General features: G+C 41.0%; 1 protein-coding gene across 2 annotated transcripts in view; it reads left to right on the top strand.

Annotated features, from left to right (window-relative positions):
- Positions 1-16,622, top strand: part of LOC133648048 (neuronal acetylcholine receptor subunit alpha-9-II) — a 21,881-nt gene extending 5,259 nt beyond the window's left edge. For both annotated transcript variants that reach the window (XM_062043826.1, XM_062043827.1), the window contains 3 exons: positions 6,167-6,347; positions 11,392-11,743; positions 15,227-16,622. In XM_062043826.1, the coding sequence (XP_061899810.1) occupies positions 6,167-6,347; positions 11,392-11,743; positions 15,227-15,993 (1,300 nt within the window). In that variant the 3' untranslated portion in view covers positions 15,994-16,622. The remainder of the gene's footprint in view (positions 1-6,166; positions 6,348-11,391; positions 11,744-15,226) is intronic.
- Positions 16,623-20,763: the final 4,141 nt, after the last annotated feature.

Here is a 20,763-nt window from a genome sequence, read left to right on the forward strand (position 1 = left end):
TTATTTCACCTTTTTTTTGTTAAGTGCATAACTCCACATGTGTTCATTCATAGTTTTGATGCTTTCAGTGACAATCTACAATGTAAATAGTACGGAAAGGATGTGCAAAGTATGGCCCACTAGCCACATGCAGCCCTTTAAATTGTTTACATTTGTTGTACAATAAGTTGAATTGTGTTCATTTTGTCCTTTTTTTTGGCAATTCATTCCTGAACAAATTTCTCTATTTACTGTACATCCTATGATTTGTTTGTAGTCCCATTTCAGTCTTTAATATTACTTGTGCTTCAGCCCAGTCCGTATTTTAATACAATCGTCCCTCGCCATGTCACACTTCAAAGTTTGCGGCTTGTAAATGTGATAATAATAATAATAATAATAGATTTTATTTGTAAAAAAGCACTTTCCATTGAGTAAACAACCTCAAAGTGCTACAGTGTATTAAAAAAATAAAACTAAAAACTAAAACAGCCTAATAGCTAGCACTAGTATGCATTTTTCTAAAAAAAAAAGGCTTTTTTAAAAAGAAGGGTTTTTAAGCCTTTTTTAAAAGCATCCACAGTCTGTGGTGCCCTCAGGTGGTCAGGGAGAGCGTTCCACAGACTGGGAGTGGCGGTGCAGAAAGCCCGGTCTCCCATTGTTCGTAGCTTTGTCCTCGGAGGTTGGAGGTGGTTAGCCTGTCCGGAGCGGAGGTTTCGTGTGGTGGATTTGGGGGTGAGTAGTTCCTTGAGGTAGAGGTGGGCATTTCCATGGAGGCACTGGTGAGTTAGTAGGGAGACTTTGTATTCAATCCTGAGTGGAACAGGAAGCCAGTGAAGGGATTTGAGATGTGGTGGCAGCATCATGCTGTGGGGATGTTTTTTCAGAGGCAGGAGCCGGGAGACTTGTCAGGATAGAGGAAAAGCTGAATGCAGCAATTTACAGAAACATCCTGGATGAAAACCAACGCTTCACAATGTCATTATGGGGTATTGTGTGCAGAATTTTGAGGGCAAAAATAGATTTTCTTCCATTTTGGAATAGGGCTGTAACATAACATGTGGGAAAAGTAAAGCGCTGTGGATACTTTCCGGATGCACTGTATGTGGTGTTATTTCATGTCTTTTGACTTTGAATGGCTCTGTTAATGTTCAAAATCTCATTTAGAAAGTCATAAACAGTTTTTTTGCTCTCGCTATGAAAATATTACACTTATAATTATTAATTCATACTTGGTGAAAATGTATTTACCACGGCCAGACCCGGAACCAATTAAAAGCAATAAAGGAAGGTTTACTGTATGATTGGCTTCGGGAACTTGAGTGCGTGCATAAAAGACACAACCAACAAAAATGTAGTTCAAGTACACTAATAACTAAATAATAAGAATGAATAAATACAGAAATGTATTAATTTATTAGTTATGTAAAGAGTTGTATTTGCTGTGCTATAAATACTCACGTATGAACAGAAAAACTACATTGAAAGGTACAATTTAGTTCAAGCCAATATATTTAGTAGTCATGTGTTTATGTTCCAGATAATGTCCAATGCAGCCCGAATGCAGCTGAGATAGGCTCCAGCGCCCCTTGCAACCCCAAAAAGGACAAGCGGTAGAAAATGGATGGATGCATAATGTCCAAAGTTATGAAAAGGCAAAACAAATGTTGATACTGCAGGTTCAAGGGGGAGAGAAAAAATATCTCCTACGGCAGTGAAGGCAACTCAAAACTTTTATGCCACTTTGGCATTAATTGAAAACGTAAACAAAACATAATAAATGGGCAAAAACTGTGAAAAAAACCTAATGTTTTAGACCAGGGGTCGGCAAGCCAACATGTTGAAAGAGCCATATTGGACCAAAGATACAAAACAAATCTGTCTGGAGCCACAGAAAGTTAAAAGCCTTAAATAAGTGTGATAAGAAAGGGGCGCTGGATTTTCTGGCTGACACGTCAGCGATCCTTTTTTTTGTCTCCCTGTAATGTTTGGTCTGATCTTGAATGGGATTGTGCTGAAAATCTAATTTCCCCTCAGGGATTAATAAGGTACTATCTAATCAAATCTCATCCAATGAAGGCAACACATTACAAGTAAGTGTCTCAGAGGGTGAGATAACTCCTGCAAATTACTGGCTTAAAACTGCCAAAGATATAAATGTGTGTGCCCAAGTTAAAGGAAAGGACAAGCTTTCTTCTTCTAATGGATTTATATTACAACCTTTGCAAGCTGGGTAATGTTTGCTGTGGTCTGGAACAACATGGCACACAATCAGAAATGCAGCCAATATTACATTCAGATAATGTGCCATGAGGCATGCGAATGTGCGTTAAATACACAGAGGACATTCGTAAAGGAAATGAAATGAACTCAAATATAGCTACAAACGAAGCATAATGATGCAATAAGTACATACAGCTAGCCTAAATAGCATGTTAGCATGGATTATTAGCACTCCACGCAAGTCAATAACATCAACAAAGCTCACCTTTGTGCATTCACACACAGCATAAAATGTTTAGTGGACAAAATGAGACAAAGGAGGAGTGGCATAAAACACGTCTTTCTGTGGCAGCGTCGGAGAAAGTTGTACGTGTAAACCAACTACGGTGAGTTCAAGGACCGTCAAAATTAGTAGGACAAAACGGCGCTGGCCAAATACTGTCATCAGGGAAGCATAAACACAGTGGGCTTTCTAATAATTAGGAAGGTTTGTGTTATGTTTGTCCTCCTACAGAAACATTAATAAAACAACAAATATATTTTCCCCCCCATCTTTTTCCATTTTTGAAAAAGCTCCAGGGAGCTACTATGGCGGTGCTAAAGAGCCGCGGTTTGCTGACCCCTTTTTAGACAAATCTTTGGGGAAAAGTTGTGGCTCCAACATAAACTTAAATAGTTTCATTGTTTTAGAAATCCATCTGTAAATCTGTCACCATGACGGCATTCGAAGCGATGCTAAATTAGAAATGATCTTTGAGCTTTTGAATGGACGTGGCCGCGATGCTGCTCAACTGAACTAAAACTATTACAAAGCACACGTTGACTCACCGCTGAATGAATATAATGCATATAGTGTTTATGCCAGGGGCATTTTATATACACCAAGCTAGTTTTTTTACTTCATCGAATAGCCTTGCATCCATCGTTCGGTTCTCTTAGACATCTGTTGTGGCCCTTGAGCCCAAATATTTGCCTTTATGGTATAGTTGAAGTCCCAGAGCCAAATACTGTAATACCCCAAACGAGTGTGTTCTATGCTCATAGATCACAGGTGTCAAACTCAAGGCCCGGGGGCTAATTTGGCCCTCGAAAGCCTGCAAATAATATGTATCAAAGTACTGTAACTTTTCTTACTAACTGTATTATTTGTTTCTATTTTGGGAGAAATGTTAACTTAAATATTGTCTAATTCTGCAAAAACATATGTGACAGTCGCTTGCTGTCGTGCGGGTTCCAGGGACCACCAAGGAAGGACATTCTGGCGAGCAGGTTTAGACTTCTTTTATTTTTTAGCAACAAAGTCTCTTCCGGGTTGCTTTTCAGCCTGTCCATCTGCTGCTCGCTCTTCCGCTCCAGCTTTTCAGCTTCTTGCGATGTCTTCTTCCTCACACTCTCCGTCTCTCTCGCTCAGCATCCGCTTCTCGCTTGCTCCTTCTCTTCTCTCCGTCTCTCTCTGGGCTCCTCTGTCTGACGTTCACGGCTGTCGCCCTTTTACACAGTTCACTGGGATTACTTGATTGTGCCCAGCTGGGCGATCCACGCACCTGATGTTTGCGGCGTCGATCCCGGCGCGCCCCGCCTCGCCGTCCACACCTCCTCACCGCCATCTTGGAGCGGGCTACGGTGTGCCCTGCCTCGCTGTCGTACTGCCGGCCCTGCCTCTCCACAACATATTATCAAACTTTCAAATCATTTTTTAAATAGAAATAATTACTAATAATGGTTTCAAAGCAAGTTATCCATCAAATTGTGCAATGTAAAAGTAGCAATATATTTCATGGTGAAATTTACTGTGGTTTTTACAGCATTTTTCACTAAATGGGGAAAAAAATACTTTTTTTTTTTTTACTGTAATTAACTGTGGTGCCTGTCAGGTTCAAACACCGATGACATCTATTAGACAAGACAAGAAGCAAAGAATCAAACAGAGACAGGATTCAATTTAGCTCATGAGGAGAGCCCATGTGTGCCTGCACCCTCCTACAGCGTCACCCCACCGCTCTCTGAGGAGGGAGCTTCACGCCTCCTCATTTATTTGGGCATTTCCTGCTTACATGGCTGCAGCTGTTTCTAAGGGGAGGGGGGGTCATAAACCGCTGCCGCACTCGGTCATAAACAGTTTAAACAAAAAGGTGCCCAGAGCGGTGTCAGGTCTGCTCCCTCTCTGCTTTGTAGATTTCGGGTCAGGCCAAGGTCAACCTGTGGCTGTCCAATAGATCAGGGAAACCGACACCTCCACGTTGCATCCCATCGCACACAGTGGAGGTTTACAAGCCTTTTGCTTGATAAGAACAAAGACAGCTTTTGTCTCCTCGCAGGGCAGCCTGAACTCATGGGAACACAAAGTTGTGTGATAACTTACCGTATTTTTCGGAGTATAAGTCGCTCCGGAGTATAAGTCGCACCGGCCGAAAATGCATAATAAAGAAGGAAAAAAACATATATAAGTCGCACTGGAGTATAAGTCGCATTTTTTGGGGAAATGTATTTGATAAAAGCCAACAGCAAGAATAGACATTTGAAGGGCAATTTAAAATGTCTAAAGAATAGCGAACAACAGGCTGAATAAGTGTACGTTATATGAGGCATAAATAACCAACTGCTATGTTAACGTAACATATTATGGTAAGAGTCATTCAAATAACTAACATATAGAACATGCTATACGTTTACCAAACAATCTGTCACTCCTAATCGCTAAATCCCATGAAATCTTATACGTCTAGTCTCTTACGTGAATGAGCTATATAATATTATTTGATATTTTTCGGTAATGTGTTGATAATTTCACACATAAGTCGAACCCCCGGCCAAACTATGAAAAAAACTGCGACTTATAGTCCGAAAAATACGGTAATATACACTACATTGTGAAGTCAAATTATTGCAATTTACCATATGTTTTTACATTTTAGTTAAAAGAAAATCTACTAATAAAATGCATAAAAAAATAGTGTAATAATAGTATTCACTGAATAGAAGCGGCCCTCTGGGGCCAAACATAACTGCGATGTGGCCCTCAGTGAAAACGACACTGTCAGGCATTTGAAATAACACACAGTAGCTGAGGTTAATATATTAAAGAGTCCACACAATTCTTTGTCATCATTATGCCGACACATGACAAAGTTGAGTCAAGTCTCTCTCAGCTTCCGTAGGCACCATGACAACACCCTCTAATACAGGGGTCACTAACGCGGGGCCCGCGGGCACCAGGTAGCCCGTAAGGACCAGATGAGTAGCCCGCTGGCCTGTTCTAAAAATAGCTCAAATAGCAGCACTTACCAGTGAGCTGCCTCTATTTTTTAAATGTTATTTATTTACTAGCAAGCTGGTCTCGCTTTGCTCGACATTTTTAATTCTAAGAGAGACAAAACTCAAATAGAATTTGAAAATCCAAGAAAATATTTTAAAGACTTGGTCTTCACTAACTGACAAAGAAACAGATAACAGATTTGATGTCCAGTTCAAAGTGTGACATGATTTATTTAAAAATTTGAGAGTTGACTTTTGTATTTGACATGAGTTATTATTTGTACAAACATGGTGCAAAGTAATTCATGATTTGTTAAAAAATGTTAGTGGCTAGCTAGTTAAAATGGGATATTGTGATTTCACAAGACTGTCTTAGAAGTGATAATTTGAAAATGTTCAATTTGAAAAATGTGCACTTAGAGAAAATATAAAAATAAAGTGTTGAATATTGATATTTATCTGTTTCTATATATATGTATTGTGAGAAATCATTAAGATGATCAGTGTTTCCAAATATCATTAATTATTAATAATAACATAGAGTTAAAGGTAAATTGAGCAAATTGGCTATTTCTGGCAATTTATTGAAGTGTGTATCAAACTGGTAGCCCTTCGCATTAATCAGTACCCAAGAAGTAGCTCTTGCTTTCAAAAAGGTTGGTGACCCCTGCTCTAATACATCACGGTACTACTTTCTCTGCTGGTCCAGGGCTGACGATGCATTGTCTGGGCCCATGGACACCAACGTGAAACTGCGCTACAATGGAGAGATCACCTGGGATGCCCCCGCCATCACCAAGAGCTCCTGCGTGGTGGACGTCTCCTACTTCCCCTTTGACAGCCAGCAATGTAACCTGACCTTCGGATCCTGGACCTACAATGGAAACCAGGTATGAGGATGTTGTGCGTTTACCGTGAAATGTTTGCAGATGGATATTTGTAAACATTTTAGGTGTCATCACACTATTTTACTGACAGTTCCAGTAATTGGTGGCAGTTTTGCATTGGGGCCCCTACAGTTTGTTAATTTATTCTCCTTTTAACTTGTATTAGTATTTAATAAAGTTAAAGTGCCAAAATGATTGTCACACACACACTAGGTGTGGAGAAATGATTCTCTGCATTTGACCCATCACCCTCTGGGAGGTGAGGGGAGCAGTGAGCAGCAGCGGTGGCCGCACCCGGGAATAATTTTGGTGATTTAACCCCCAATTCCAACCCTTGATGCTGAGTAGGTAGATGGCTCCCATTTTTATAGTCTTTGACTCGGCCGGGGTTTGAACTCACAACCTACCCATCTCAGGGCGGACACTCTAACCACTAGGCCACTGATCAAACTGCATTTTGATTATTTTGCGACTCCCCCTGTCCTTTCCCGTGCTGTGTGGGGCAGCAGAGCCATCTGCCCCAAGTTGGCCAGAAAACAGCACATCGTGTACATCAAGGATGTTCAACTAAATTGTTTGGGGGCCACATTCCCAGAAAGCTGAGAACCGGCGGCTCAAAAGGGTTCATGCAGCTACACTTTCCATCTTAAAGATCTAAAATTTGGGAATGTCCGGCGGGCCAGATTGAAAAGCTTAACGGGCCTTAATTTGCCCAGGTCTGCTCTATACATCAAGAACACTGTAGTGTTTTTATGAATTTTGCTGCAAAAATGTTTGTCTCCCAAGTTTTGAACTGAACTCAGGGGCCAGTTGTACAGTCACTATTGCATTCTTTGTCTAATTGGCCTTGTGGGCAAAAATAATGCTAATTCTGCCTAGCATTGATTGATTGATTGAGACTTTTATTAGTAGGTTGCACAGTGAATCAATCAATCAATCAATCAGCTTTATTGTCCATTCTTACATGTACAAGACACATAAGAACTGAAATTACATTTTCGGCACAATCCCGCTAAGAGCAGACATACGTTACAGGGAGACAAGACGGGACCGCCAACGGATCAGCCTCACTTAGGCGCTCCTCAAAAAGGTGGGAAAAAGGTGACATTGGGGGGAGGGGGGAAGTAAAAAAAAATATCAGTCTGAGGCTGGACCCTCAGGAATGGTCCAGACTGAGTCCGAGGAAAAAAACCTCACATAGCATGGCACACATAAACAAGGTACATTTAATCACAACAACTCGCAACAAAGTCATCCAACAGGACCTTGGAGGCCAGCAGCTGCTGTTGAGCGCTGCTCAGCCCCCACAACCCCGGAGGAATAAAGCAGTGGTGAAGACGTTGATTTGGGGAGGGGTATGTGCGTGCATGTATGCCCAATTAACTTGGGTGAGATGTTGGATTGTCTTTATGGGCCGAGGCCGGCCCCAAGAGTTCAAGAGTTCAAGAGTCCGACCCAGGTGCTTTTGAAGAAAAGGGAAAGGTCAAAAGCGTCCATCTTTGAGGAGTCCTCGGGGGAGTGTTTTCAAACAGCCTGTTCCTCAAGGCCATTCGAGGGAGTCAAATCGTAGATTAAGATGTTGTTTTTTTCTTCGAGCAGTCAAAACAATGACATTCCTGCTCTATATGCTGGCTCTGACAATTCCAATTTATTCTTTCTGTAACATCATCAAGATGGAATCTACCTTGCGATTCAAATCAGCAATCGCTCCAGTCTGTGATCCCACAGCACGACCCAATCCTTCCATTGCGTTGAACAGCCTGTTGGCCCCTTGAGTGGCTGCCATCGTCTTCCGAATTTGACGATACACCAGAGCAATGCCCAGCCCAATCAGCAAATGCCCTGCGATCACAGCTCCAAATAGGTAGATGTCTTCCACGTCCTCGATGGAAAGGACTGAGAGGCACATGATTCTCCAAGTATTCCAGGAATCTCTCACGTACCCCGCAGCAATGGTTCCATCAGGGCAGCCAGGCTCCCCCGAGCCTCTTTTCCTTGTCGAAAAGACTGTGTCAATTGCGTCGAGAGTCCAGTTGATCAAATTCATTTTGATGTTTAGATTTGAGGACAGCTCAAGAAAAGAGGCTTCAAAATAGTTCAGACAAGACAAAAAACAAAGAGAGCAAGCAGGGAAGGAGGGAGCGGAGAGTGATGCGACCGCCCTCACCAGTGGCAAGACAGAAAAGGAAGTACATATTCCGTACAATTGACCACTAAATGGTAACACCCCAATAAGTTTTTCAACTTGTTTAAGTCGGGGTCCACTTAAACTGATTCATGATACAGATGTATACTATCAGATATATACTATCATCATAATACAGTCATCACACAAGATAATCACATTGAATTATTTACATTATTTACAATCCGGGGTGTGGAGGGCGGGTGGGGGGGGGGTTAGGTTTGGTTATCATCATCAGTCATCAACAATTGAGAACAGAGAAATGGATATTGAAACAGTGTAGGTGTGACTTGGTAGGATATGGACAGCAAGTAGTGGACATAGAGAGAGAGAGAGAGAGAGATCAGAAGGCATAAGAAAAAGTATCTACATTTGATTATTTACATTTGATTATTAACAATCCGGGGAGGGGGTTAGTTTAGAGTTGAAGTTGCCTGGAGGTGAACTTTTATTGCGGTTTTGAAGGAGGATAGAGATGCCCTTTCTTTTACACCTGTTGGGAGCGCATTCCATATTGATGTGGCATAGAAAGAGAATGAGTTAAGACCTTTGTTAGATCGGAATCTGGGTTTAATGTGGTTTGTGGAGCTCATACTTGCCAACCCTCCCGTTTTTAGCGGGAGACTCCCGGTATTCCGCGCCTCTCCCGATAACCTCCCGGCAGAAATTTTCTCCCGACAAACTCCCGGTATTCAGCCGGAGCTGGAGGCCACGCCCCCTCCAGCTCAATGCGGACCTGAGTGGGGACAGCCTGTTCTCACGTCCGCTTTCCCACAATACAAACAGCTTGCCTGCCCAATGACATCATAACTGTAGAATGATCGAGGGCGAGTTCTTGGTTTCTTATGTGGGTTTATTGTTAGGCAGTTTCATTAACGTCCTCCCAGCGCGGTAACAACACACAACAGCAGTCACGTTTAGTCTACCATAAAGCAGTTCGTCTGCCGTAAACAGCAATGTTGTGATACTCTTAAACAGGACAATACTGCCATCTACTGGATAGCCTCCAGAACACTGAAATTCAAGTTCTTCTTTTATTTATATGTATAATAAAATAAATATATATATATAGCTAGAATTCACTGATAGTCAAGTATTTCATACATATATATATATATATATGTATATATATATATATATATATATGTATATATATATATATATATATATATGAAATACTTGAGTTGGTGAATTCTAGCTTAAAGGCCTACTGAAAGCCACTACTACCGACCACGCAGTCTGATAGTTTATATATCAATGATGAAATCTTAACATTGCAACACATGTCAATACGGCCGGGTTAACTTATAAAGTGACATTTAAAATTTCCCGGGAAATATCCGGCTGAAACGTCGCGGTATGATGACGTATGCGCGTGACGAAGTCAGTTTAACGGAAGTTATGGTACCCCGTAGAATCCTATACAAAAAGCTCTGTTTTCATTTCATAATTCCACAGTATTCTGGACATCTTTTGCAATTTGTTTAATGAACAATGAAGGCTGTTAAGAAGACAGTTGTAGGTGGGATCGGTGTATTAGCAGTGGACTACAGCAACACAACCAGGAGGACTTTGTTGGAGAGCAGACGCGCTAGCCGGCGACCTCAGCTTGACTTCCTACGTCTCCGGGCCGCCAAACGCATCGGGTGAAGTCCTTCGTCCTTCCGCCGATCGCTGGAACGCAGGTGAGCACGGGTGTTGATGAGCAGATGAGGGCTGGCTGGCGTAGGTGGAGAGCTAATGTTTTTAGCATAGCTCTGTGAGGTCCGGTTGCTAAGTTAGCTAAATGACGTCGTTAGCACAGCATTGTTAACCTTCGCCAGCCTGGAAAGCATTAACCGTGTATTTACATGTCCACGGTTTAATAGTATTGTTGATTTTCTGTCTATCCTTCCAGTCAGGGATTTATTTTTTTTGTTTCTATATGCAGTTAAAGCACGATGCTATCACGTTAGCTCGTAGCTAAAGCGTTTCGCCGATGTATTGTCGTGGAGATAAAAGTCACTGTGAATGTCCATTTGGCGTTCTCGACTCTCATTTTCAAGAGGATATAGTATCCCAGGTGGTTTAAAATACAAATCCGTGATCCACAATAGAAAAAGGAGAGAGTGTGGAATCCAATGAGCCAGCTTGTACCTAAGTTACGGTCAGAGCGAAAAAAGATATGTATTTCACTGCATTCTAGTCCTTCACTCTAACATTCCTCATCCACGAATCTTTCATCCTCGCTCAAATTAATGGGGTAATCGTCACTTTCTCGGTCCGAATAGCTCTAGCTGCGTTGAAAACAATAGAAAAATATGAGGGAGTGAACAACTGACAACGTCACGCTACTTCCGGTAGGGGCAAGGTTTTTTTTATCAGAGACCAAAAGTTGCGAACTTTATCGACGTTGTTCTATACCAAATCCTTTCAGCAAAAATATGGCAATATCGCAAAATGATCAAGTATGACACATAGAATGGATCTGCTATCCCCGTTTAAATAAAAAAATTTCATTTCAGTAGGCCTTTAAATATATTCCCCTCTTAACCACACCCCCAACCACGCCCCACCCCCGACCACGCCCCGACCCCACCCCCCACCCCTCACCTCCCGATATGGAGGTCTCAAGTTTGGCAAGTATAGTGGAGCTCCCCCTGGTGTTGTGGTTATGGCGGTCAACAAGCGACCGTGCAAATGTGTAGCATGGCAAGGAACCTTATTGAGAATCAATGTTTTTTCTGTAACCGCTTCGTACATTTCTAAATACCAGAATTCCACTCTGCAAGATCTTACAAATGTTATTTCCTGCTTGGAAAATGTCAGCTGGTCGTGTGCTTCATCTACAGCCTCTCTACTCATCCCTGACCCACATTCCAGGTGGACATCTTTATGGACATGGACAGCGGCGACCTGTCCGACTTTGTGGAAAACGTGGAGTGGGAGTGCCACGGCATGCCGGCCACCAAAAACGTCATCATGTACGGCTGTTGCTCCGACCCCTACCCCGACATCACCTACACCGTGCTGCTGCAGCGCCGCTCCTCCTTCTACATCTTCAACCTCCTCCTCCCGTGCTTCCTCATCTCCTTCTTGGCTCCTCTAGGATTCTACCTGCCTGCAGACTCCGGGGAGAAGGTTTCCCTGGGGGTGACGGTGCTCCTCGCTCTCACGGTGTTCCAGCTCATGGTGGCCGAGAGTATGCCTCCCTCAGAGAGTGTGCCCCTTATAGGTAAAACATCACCCGCTTACAGTAAGGTTCCATGTTGAAGCCTGTATGGTGTATTTAGGAATTCTATAGTCATTTAAGAGAATGGCATAAATCAGGGATGTCAATCTGGTTTTCATTGAGGGGCCACATGGCAGTTATGGCTGCCATCAGAGGGCCGCTTGTATGAGCGAATAATATATTAATTTCCCTCTGGATTTCATTATTAATTATTTAAATAGTTTTAAGTAGACTGTTGATTTTACATTAAAAACTTTACATTTACAAAATTTTACTGTAAAATATAGTGTTGTTTTTTTTACAACATTTTACGGTAAATGGAAAAACAGTATCACTGTTTTTTGAGGGTGTTAATGGAAAAAGTTGGCAGCTTAGTTGCTAGAATTTTTGTGTTAAATTTGCATTGGTTTTTACAAAATTATATTGTGAATGGAAAAACAATACGAGTTATTTTATTATTCTGGCAACTTAGCTGCCAGTTTTTCTACCGTAAAAACCAATGTACCATCTTTACATTTACAGTAATACACCTTTAAAAACAACAACCGTAGATTTTACTGTCAAAAACTGGCAGCTCAGCCAACGGAATTTTAACGCAAAAAACGGTAGTAGTTTTTAAAAATGTACAGTAATACGCTGTAAAGAACAATGTTATTAATTTGATGGGTAGTTTACTGTAAAGTTAAGTATTTTTATTTAGACAAAAACATGTTTAGAACGTATGATAATATTCTGTAATATTTGTTGCAATATTGGATACTATTAAAGTTGAAAATGTATGCAATTTCAAGCAGTACATATATTTTTTCTGTCAAAATGGAAAAAATCAATTACATTTAGTGAGAAAATATGAAGTACTTTATTGACACATATCATTTTCAGGTGTCTGCGGGCCAGATAAAGTGATGTCGCGGGCCAGATCTGGCCCCCAGGCCTTGAGTTTGACACCTGTGGCTTAAATGATACATTCAAGTAAGCTAAGCTACGAGTTACTCTTGATTAAATGTAGCTAAGCTACAGGGGAAGCTATTGTCAGGTTTAAGCACCGAACTATCTATTAAACAGAACAAGAAGTAAGGAATCAGGCAGAGACAGATTTCGATTTTGCTCATGAAGAGAACGCATGGAGCTGCACACTCAGTTACAGTCTCCCACCACGCTCTGAGGAACAGCCCCCGCGCCCCCCCCATTTTATTCAGGAGTTCCATCGCTGAGGCTGCTTCTAAAGGGAGGGGTCACTTAGACACAATACGTGATTATTCAGAATGGAAATGTGCTGAGCCTGGTGATTTCGCCCCGTCTCTGCTTTGTCTTGCCCGGTGTTGCCTTATCTTCGTTGAGGCACTTGAGGTCCGTCCTTGGCTGTTAGCAGGCTGAAAAACACAAACAGCTGCGGCGAGGCAACTCCTAACTTGCAGTGGAAGATAACAAGTTATGTGCCTTTAAGCATAAGAGTTGTGTGATAACTTATATATAATTATTCTAACAGCTATCTCAGGAGAATTGTAGAAAGCTACACGACAAAAGTAGCTTGCTACATTTAAGGTCATCTATGGGCGCACATGTATAATATTGTGGGTTTCCTGCACGTCATTTTCATCACAAACAAAAATCTAATCTGCGGGAGGGAATTATTTTGCCATTTTCAAGGAATATATATATATTTTTTTTGAGTCTGCTTGAAGCATCCCTCTTTCTCTGACTCCCTGTTATGATTTTGCTTCCGGGTTTTGATGACCCGCCTTATCTTGCCTCTGATTGGCCAGTCCGTAATGTTTCGCCCTAACTTTAGCTAATTGTGACTCATCATAGGAACACCAACCAATCATGGATGTTCTCCGTATGTATGGATGTTCTCATTCATCCAGGTCATTGGATTTTCTCTGTCATTTTTGTGGCCTGGAGTTGCAGTCCGTTTTCTCTCTTTGTAGCTTGTAGCTTTGATGTAAGCCGCATGGGTCTAAAAATAGCTAAGCCACAGGAAAAGCTACTCGTTAAAAAAGTAGCTAAACCACTGGGAAATGTAGTTAAGCTACTTAGCTTAGCTACATGTAGCTTGTTACTGCCCATAACTGTGTATATGCGAGTAAGCTCAGAGATGGCCTACAAAACCTACAGTATTTTAATAAATGTATTCTTAAATATTTTTTTTTAATACAAATTCATAATCCATTTTTGAAAATAATGAATTGTTTTAGAGTGGGAATACATTTTAAAAAAAAATTGCGATTTGGATAATTATGATAATATAGTAATAAACTTTATTTTATGCTGCCCTTTTTTTTGCTGAAGCTGTTACATATACTGTAGTATTGTACATGGTAATTGGGATTTGTTATATATTGTATATATAATATATCAGTATATATTATATACTGTATATATAATATGTAAATATTACATGTTATATTTTATATTGCTACTATGGCACATTTTTAGTCTACTTTATGCCATTTGTTTTCGCCCTCTTTTTGTGCCCTTGTGTGCATTATCCTTTCCATCCTTATCCTTTCCATCCTTTGTAACTGAGCCACTGTGTGGAACAATTTCCCTTGTGGATCATTAAAGTTTGTCTAAGTCTATAATTATGATAATAATTATGATATAATAATAATTAAAGCTGCAAGCATCGATGGACGGGACCGACTTTGAGGGCTCATAAAATCCAAACCGGAGCAGTAATTAAAAGTCTTTCATCAACTTTTAATCAGAAGGGTTCAATCTCTCTCCTGTGCTAATTTGAAGCCGACACGACAAACGCGCTCAGAGGAGATCATGTTTGAAAAAAGGTGACTGTTTTTACACAACTTTTGTTTTGAAGGGGGAATTGCAAACTTCCTGTTGATTTTTGCTGGGGGTTGTCAGTGTATGAAATCTAGGTCTAAGTGAGACCTACATAGAAGTTTTTGTTTCATGTTTCTACGACATTCCTACTGGGACTTAAAGGCAGTTTTGTCTGTGCTTTCTTCCTAGGGGGCGCTAGATTGCAATTTGGAGTTTTGGGGTTTGGTTTTTTGATTAGATCGCAATTTTTGCCAGTCCTGATGTGTGTGTCCAATATGGTGAGTTTTGAAGCATGTTAAGGGGGTCAAATTAGAGCTCAAAGAGGCGGCGGTATAATAATAAAACGCTAGAAATACAATAGGGTCCTCTCGGTCCCTAATAATAATGGATTATTAAAAAAATAGGTAAAATGCAAGACCATTAATAATTGAATATTATATTTTACCAATGGACTAATTTATTCTGAAAAATTGATACATTTTGCATTTAAATTTATATTTTAATTATCAATTTTTTATTAATACATTTTGGTACCACAGCATTACCGATTTTTAATAGTATATTTAGCAGTCTATGACCTATTTTGTTAGTCCAACTATTATATCGTATTTTAGTTTTATCACCCTTAAATTCTTGTGCATGTTTATTTTAAATGTTTATTTCATTGATGTTTTTGGTTGTCTGCCTACTTGTGTTCCTCAGGCAAGTACTACATCGCCACCATGACCATGGTCACAGCCTCCACATCTCTCACCATCTTCATCATGAACATCCACTTCTGTGGTCCCGAGGCTAAACCGGTCCCGCGCTGGGCCAAAGTCCTCATCATTGACTACATGTCCAAGATCTTCTGCGTGTACGAAGTGGGCGAGAACTGTGCCTCCTCCTCGTCCTCCTCGTCTTCATCCGCTCACTCGGTCCAGAATGATGCCGCTCACAAGTACTCGGGCCCTCATAGTCAAGCGAACAGCCAAGCTGGTCGAGAGAAACGACAGGGCCATAAGAGCCCCAGACCACAGACCCCGAGACCGCAGCAACATCCCAGAATGAAGACTCAGCAGCACCACATCACCAGAGCAGAGAGGAGTCTCTTCTCCACCTTCCCGCTCGGGAAGTACGAAAGCTCCAACGGGAAGATTCCAGCCGGGGACTGCTGCAAAGAAGACCGCCAGGTTCCTTCTTGCCCCGGTGACAAAACTCCTCTCCGCTGCCAAGAAGACAAACAACCTCCACCCCAAGGCTCCGTGGTAACGTTTGGCCCTTGTGTGTTCTGTCGCCACGGCAACGGCGACGCCAGGCTGGTGCGCAACGTGGAGTACATCGCAAATTGTTTCCGAGAGCAGAGGGCCACGTGCGCCAAGGGTGCAGAGTGGAAGAAGATCGCCAAAGTGATGGACCGGTTCTTCATGTGGATTTTCTTCATCATGGTGTTCCTCATGAGCATCCTCGTCATCGGGAAGGCTCCATGATCCATCCCTTGATTAGTCTGTCCCCTCTTCTGACTTCAATACTGTGCAAAAGTCTTCTGAAGGCCACCACTAATATTGTTGTGTTTTTCACAGCTGTGCAGCAGACAAACACTCATCACTAGTGGGTTTTTAACAGAAATTGGATGGATTTTAAGGTAAATTCATTTTTCTCTTTTATACTTTTTTCTTTACTTTCTTACTTTTTATTTTTTATTTTTAACTCACGTTTTTTTGGGGGGAAAAAATACTATCTTATATGAATCGTTCTATTTGCTTGTGTTTTGAAATTTCAATATTTAAACCTACCGGTATTTTATAAATGTTTTATTTTTTTTATTTTTATTTTTTAAAGCATATTCTTATGTATTTTTGTCCTAAATTAAGCAAAAAATTACTAAATCAAATTAGAAAAGGAAAATACTACAGAGAGTATTAGCCATTAGATCAGGGGGGCCCCCAAAATTTTTGAACTGGGGGCCGCATTGGGTTAAAAAAATGTGTCCAGGTGCCGGGCTATACATATATGAATATACACTGGGGATTTCCCTGAACCAAATCCCCTGAAGAGCAGGGAAACCTGTGAAACATGCCTGTAGGGATGAAATAGCCTCCGTGTTTTTTCATGACCTAACGAATATATACATATACACACGTGTGTGTGTGTGTATATATATATATATATATATATATATATATATATATATATATATATATATATATATATATATATATATACACACACACATATGTGTGTATATATATATATATACCGGTATATATATATACACACACATATGTGTGTGTGTATGTATGTATGTATGTATGTATGTATGTATGTATGTGTATTTTTATATATGTATATGTATATATTTCACCAGGCCTATGTTTAGTGCTTGTTGCACATAAATAGGGCACATTACTATATATATTTTTTAATTTAAATGCATTTTTGGGGATTCTCCTGTACCAGACATATGATTTCTAAGGCCTAAGACTTTTGCACAGTACTGTATTTTGTCACGTTTTTTGGGGGGGAAAAAATACTATCTTCAATGAGACGTTCTTTTTGTTTGTGTTTTGAAATGCAAATATTTAAACCTTAAATATCAATGTGAAAGGACTTGGTCTTTGTCAACATTTGTGCATAATTACCGCCATCAAGTGTCACAGCTCCCTCTCAAGCACGACATTGATTTACAGCTCCTTCACCATGTAGCCACTGAACACTCACAAGAGGCTCTGCTGTTTAGTGACCAAAGAGGACAGCTCGTCTCATTCACCAAAGTGAAATCAGATGCTGCGGTCTCTCAAAACACACTTGAATTTTTTGTTCACCCCCCTCCCTATCGAAAACCCCCCAGTGAATTGTTGATGAGCTCGCTTTGTTTGTTCACAGCCTGGGCATTAGGAGGATGTAAGGTAATATGGTGCATCAATTATGCAACACAGGATGACACACACTACTCCCAAATAACCAGTGTCAATACCAGCTGCTGGCTAGGTAACACAACAATTTACTGAGGAAACCTAAACTTTGTTAGTGTTATAGTTAAGGCTGTCAAAATATATCAGTCATATAGGTGCCAAAACCCCAAATATTTATACTCCAACACCAGGAGGGTGTGCCTGGCATGATCTCTGGAGAGGTAACAGTCTGGAGGACGCGCTAGCTGTTCTAAGTCGTGACCTGGGGTAAACTAACTCCTCTACGATGTGGATGAAGACATCCTACGACCCACTGCCAGCTTCCCAATGGACTGGACTCTCACATTACCATGAATAATTCAATAACTGTACCCACTTGGCATCCATTGATCAGATCTAGTCTTTGACTTAGATTGGTCACATCTACTCTTAGATTGGTCAGATGCAGTCTTCGACTTATATTGGGTCAGATCTAGTCATAGGTCAAATCTAGTCTTGGACTTAGATTGGTCAGATCTAGTCTTAGACTTAGTTTGGTCAGATCTAGTCTTAGTCTTAGATTGGTCAGATCTAGTCTGGCAGCTGGTGCCAAAACCCCAAATATTTATACTCCAACACCAGGAGGGTGTGCCTGGCATGATCTCTGGAGAGGTAACAGTCTGGAGGCGGCGCTAGCTGTTCTAAGTCGTGACCTGGGGTAAACTAACTCCACTACGACGTGGATGGAGACATCCTACGACCCTCTGCCAGCTTCCCAATGGACTGGACTCTCACATTACCATGAATAATTCAATAACTGTACCCACTTGGCATCCATTGGTCAGATCTAGTCTTTGACTTATATTGGTCAGATGTAGTCTTTGACTTATATTGGTCAGATCTAGTCATAGGTCAGATCTAGTCATAGACTTAGATTGGTCAGATCTAGTCATAGACTTAGATTGGTCAGATCTAGTCATAGACTTAGATTGGTCAGATCTAGTCTTAGACTTAGATTGGTCAGATCTAGTCCAGCGGCTGGTGCCAAAACCCCAAATATTTATACTCCAACACCAGGAGGGTGTGCCTCGCATGATCTCTGGAGAGGTAACAGTTTGGAGGAAGGGCGCTTGCTGTTCTAAGTCTTGACCTGGGGTAAACTAACTCCTATGACTTGGATGAAGACATCCTACGACCCTCTGCCAGCTTCCCAATGGACTGGACTCTCACATTACCATGAATAATTCAATAACTGTACCCACTTGGCATCCATTGCAGCCGGTCACCCAGGAGGCGGGACCTCACATCCCCCTTCCCAAGGTTTCTTCCTTTCCCCCATTTTGGGCGTTTTGAGATTTTCCTTGCTGGGATGTGGGTTTCAGATCAGGGGGATGTTGCGGAGATTTGTGCAGCCCTTTGAGGCACTCGCGATTAAGGGCTATATAAATTAACTTTGATGGATTGATTGATTGATGTATAAACTCAGAATAATTAATTTCCTAGGGCGTACAATCAATCACAAGTGGACTGTTTGGTTTGCCTTAGAAGACATTTTGTCTCTCATCCAAGTAGGCAAGAAGTTAGTTCATGCTCATAGACTTAGCTTGGTCAGATCTAGTCTTAGACTTAGATTGGTCAAATCTAGTTTTTGTTGCATCAAAACAGTTTTTTTTCTCTCACTACGATAGGACGGAAACGTCCTTGCCCAGGCACACCCTCCTGGTGTTGGAGTATACATATTTGGGGTTTTGGCTCCAGACCAATCTAAGTCTAAGAATAGATCTAACCAATCTACTGTAAGTCTAAGACTAGTTCTGACCAATCTAAGTCTATGACTAGATTTGACCTATGACTAGATCCGACCAATATAAGTCTAAGACTCGATCTGACCAAATTTTAAGTCTAAGGCTAGATCTGACCAATCTAAGTCTATGATCATGAACTGATGAAGTCTACTTGGATGAGAGGCTTCAGTAGTGTGTGTGAGAGAAAAACATTTCAGTTGTTTATGTGAGAGCATTTCAGTAGTGAATGTATGAGGTAATTCTGAATAATGTCCCTAACGGCCCCTCATACGAAACGTCTTCTCAGGCAAACCAAACAGTCCAGTTGTGATGGATTGAACGCCCTGAGATGACAATAAACCTGCATGCGTTGGATCCACTGTGGACTGGACTTTCACAATATTATGCCAGACCCACTCGACATCCATTGCTTTCAGTCTTCCTTAGAGGGGGGGGTTACCCACATGTGCGGTCCTCTCCAAGGTTTCTCATAGTCATTCACATCGACGTCCCACTGGGGTGAGTTTTTCCTTGCCCGTATGTGGGCTCTGAACCGAGGATGTCGTTGTGGCTTGTACAGCCCTTTGAGACACTTGTGATTTAGGGCTATATAAATAAACTATGATTGATTGATTGATTGATGCATGAGAAAATCCACAGACAAGTCAGATTCCTTCAACATGAACAAATGTTCTTGTATGACATTTAGACAATACGATTGCATTTATGTCAAAATATTGGTGCGTTCTTGAAGCGATTTCCTGTCATTAAACTGAAATCAGATCTGTGATTAAACCGACTGAAAAATATATAATACATAAAAAAATGCATTTTTTTCTAAAATATTAGGCCACTTCAAATATAATTCACATTTGTTTTATGTTTCTCATAGAAAAAAACATACTGTATTATAATGGATATAAATTATTGTATAAAACGATTTATTATGCACTTAATATCATTTACATGTTAATTTGCACTTAGAAATGCTATTTTCTGTCAATAATATGTAAACATAAAATTTCCCCACTTTTTCAAACCAAATGTGACTAAGAGTGTCCGCCCTGAGATCGGTAGGTTGTGAGTTCAAACCCCGACAGAGTCATACCAAAGACTATAAAAACTCCCTGCTTGGCATTCAGCATCAAGGGTTGGAATTGGGGTTGAAGGCCTACTGAAAGCCACTACTAGCGACCACGCAGTCTGATAGTTTATATATCAATGATGAAATCTTAACATTGCAACACATGCCAATACGGCCGGGTTAACTTATAAAGTGACATTTTACATTTCCCGCTAAACTTCCGCTTGAAAACGTCTTTGTATGATGACGTATGCGCGTGACGTTAACGGTTGATACGGAAGTATTCGGACCCATTGAATCCAATACAAAAAAGCTCTGTTTTCATTTCATAATTCCACAGTATTCTGGACATCTGTGTTGGTGAATCTTTTGCAATTTGTGTAATGAACAATGAAGACTGCAAAGAAGAAAGTTGTAGGTGGGATCGGTGTATTAGCGGCTGGCTGTAGCAACACAACAAGGAGGACTTACTTGGATAGCAGAAGCGCTAGCCAACGC

Source organism: Entelurus aequoreus, linkage group LG04 (genome assembly GCF_033978785.1).
Source record: "Entelurus aequoreus isolate RoL-2023_Sb linkage group LG04, RoL_Eaeq_v1.1, whole genome shotgun sequence".
NCBI lineage: Eukaryota > Metazoa > Chordata > Actinopteri > Syngnathiformes > Syngnathidae > Entelurus > Entelurus aequoreus.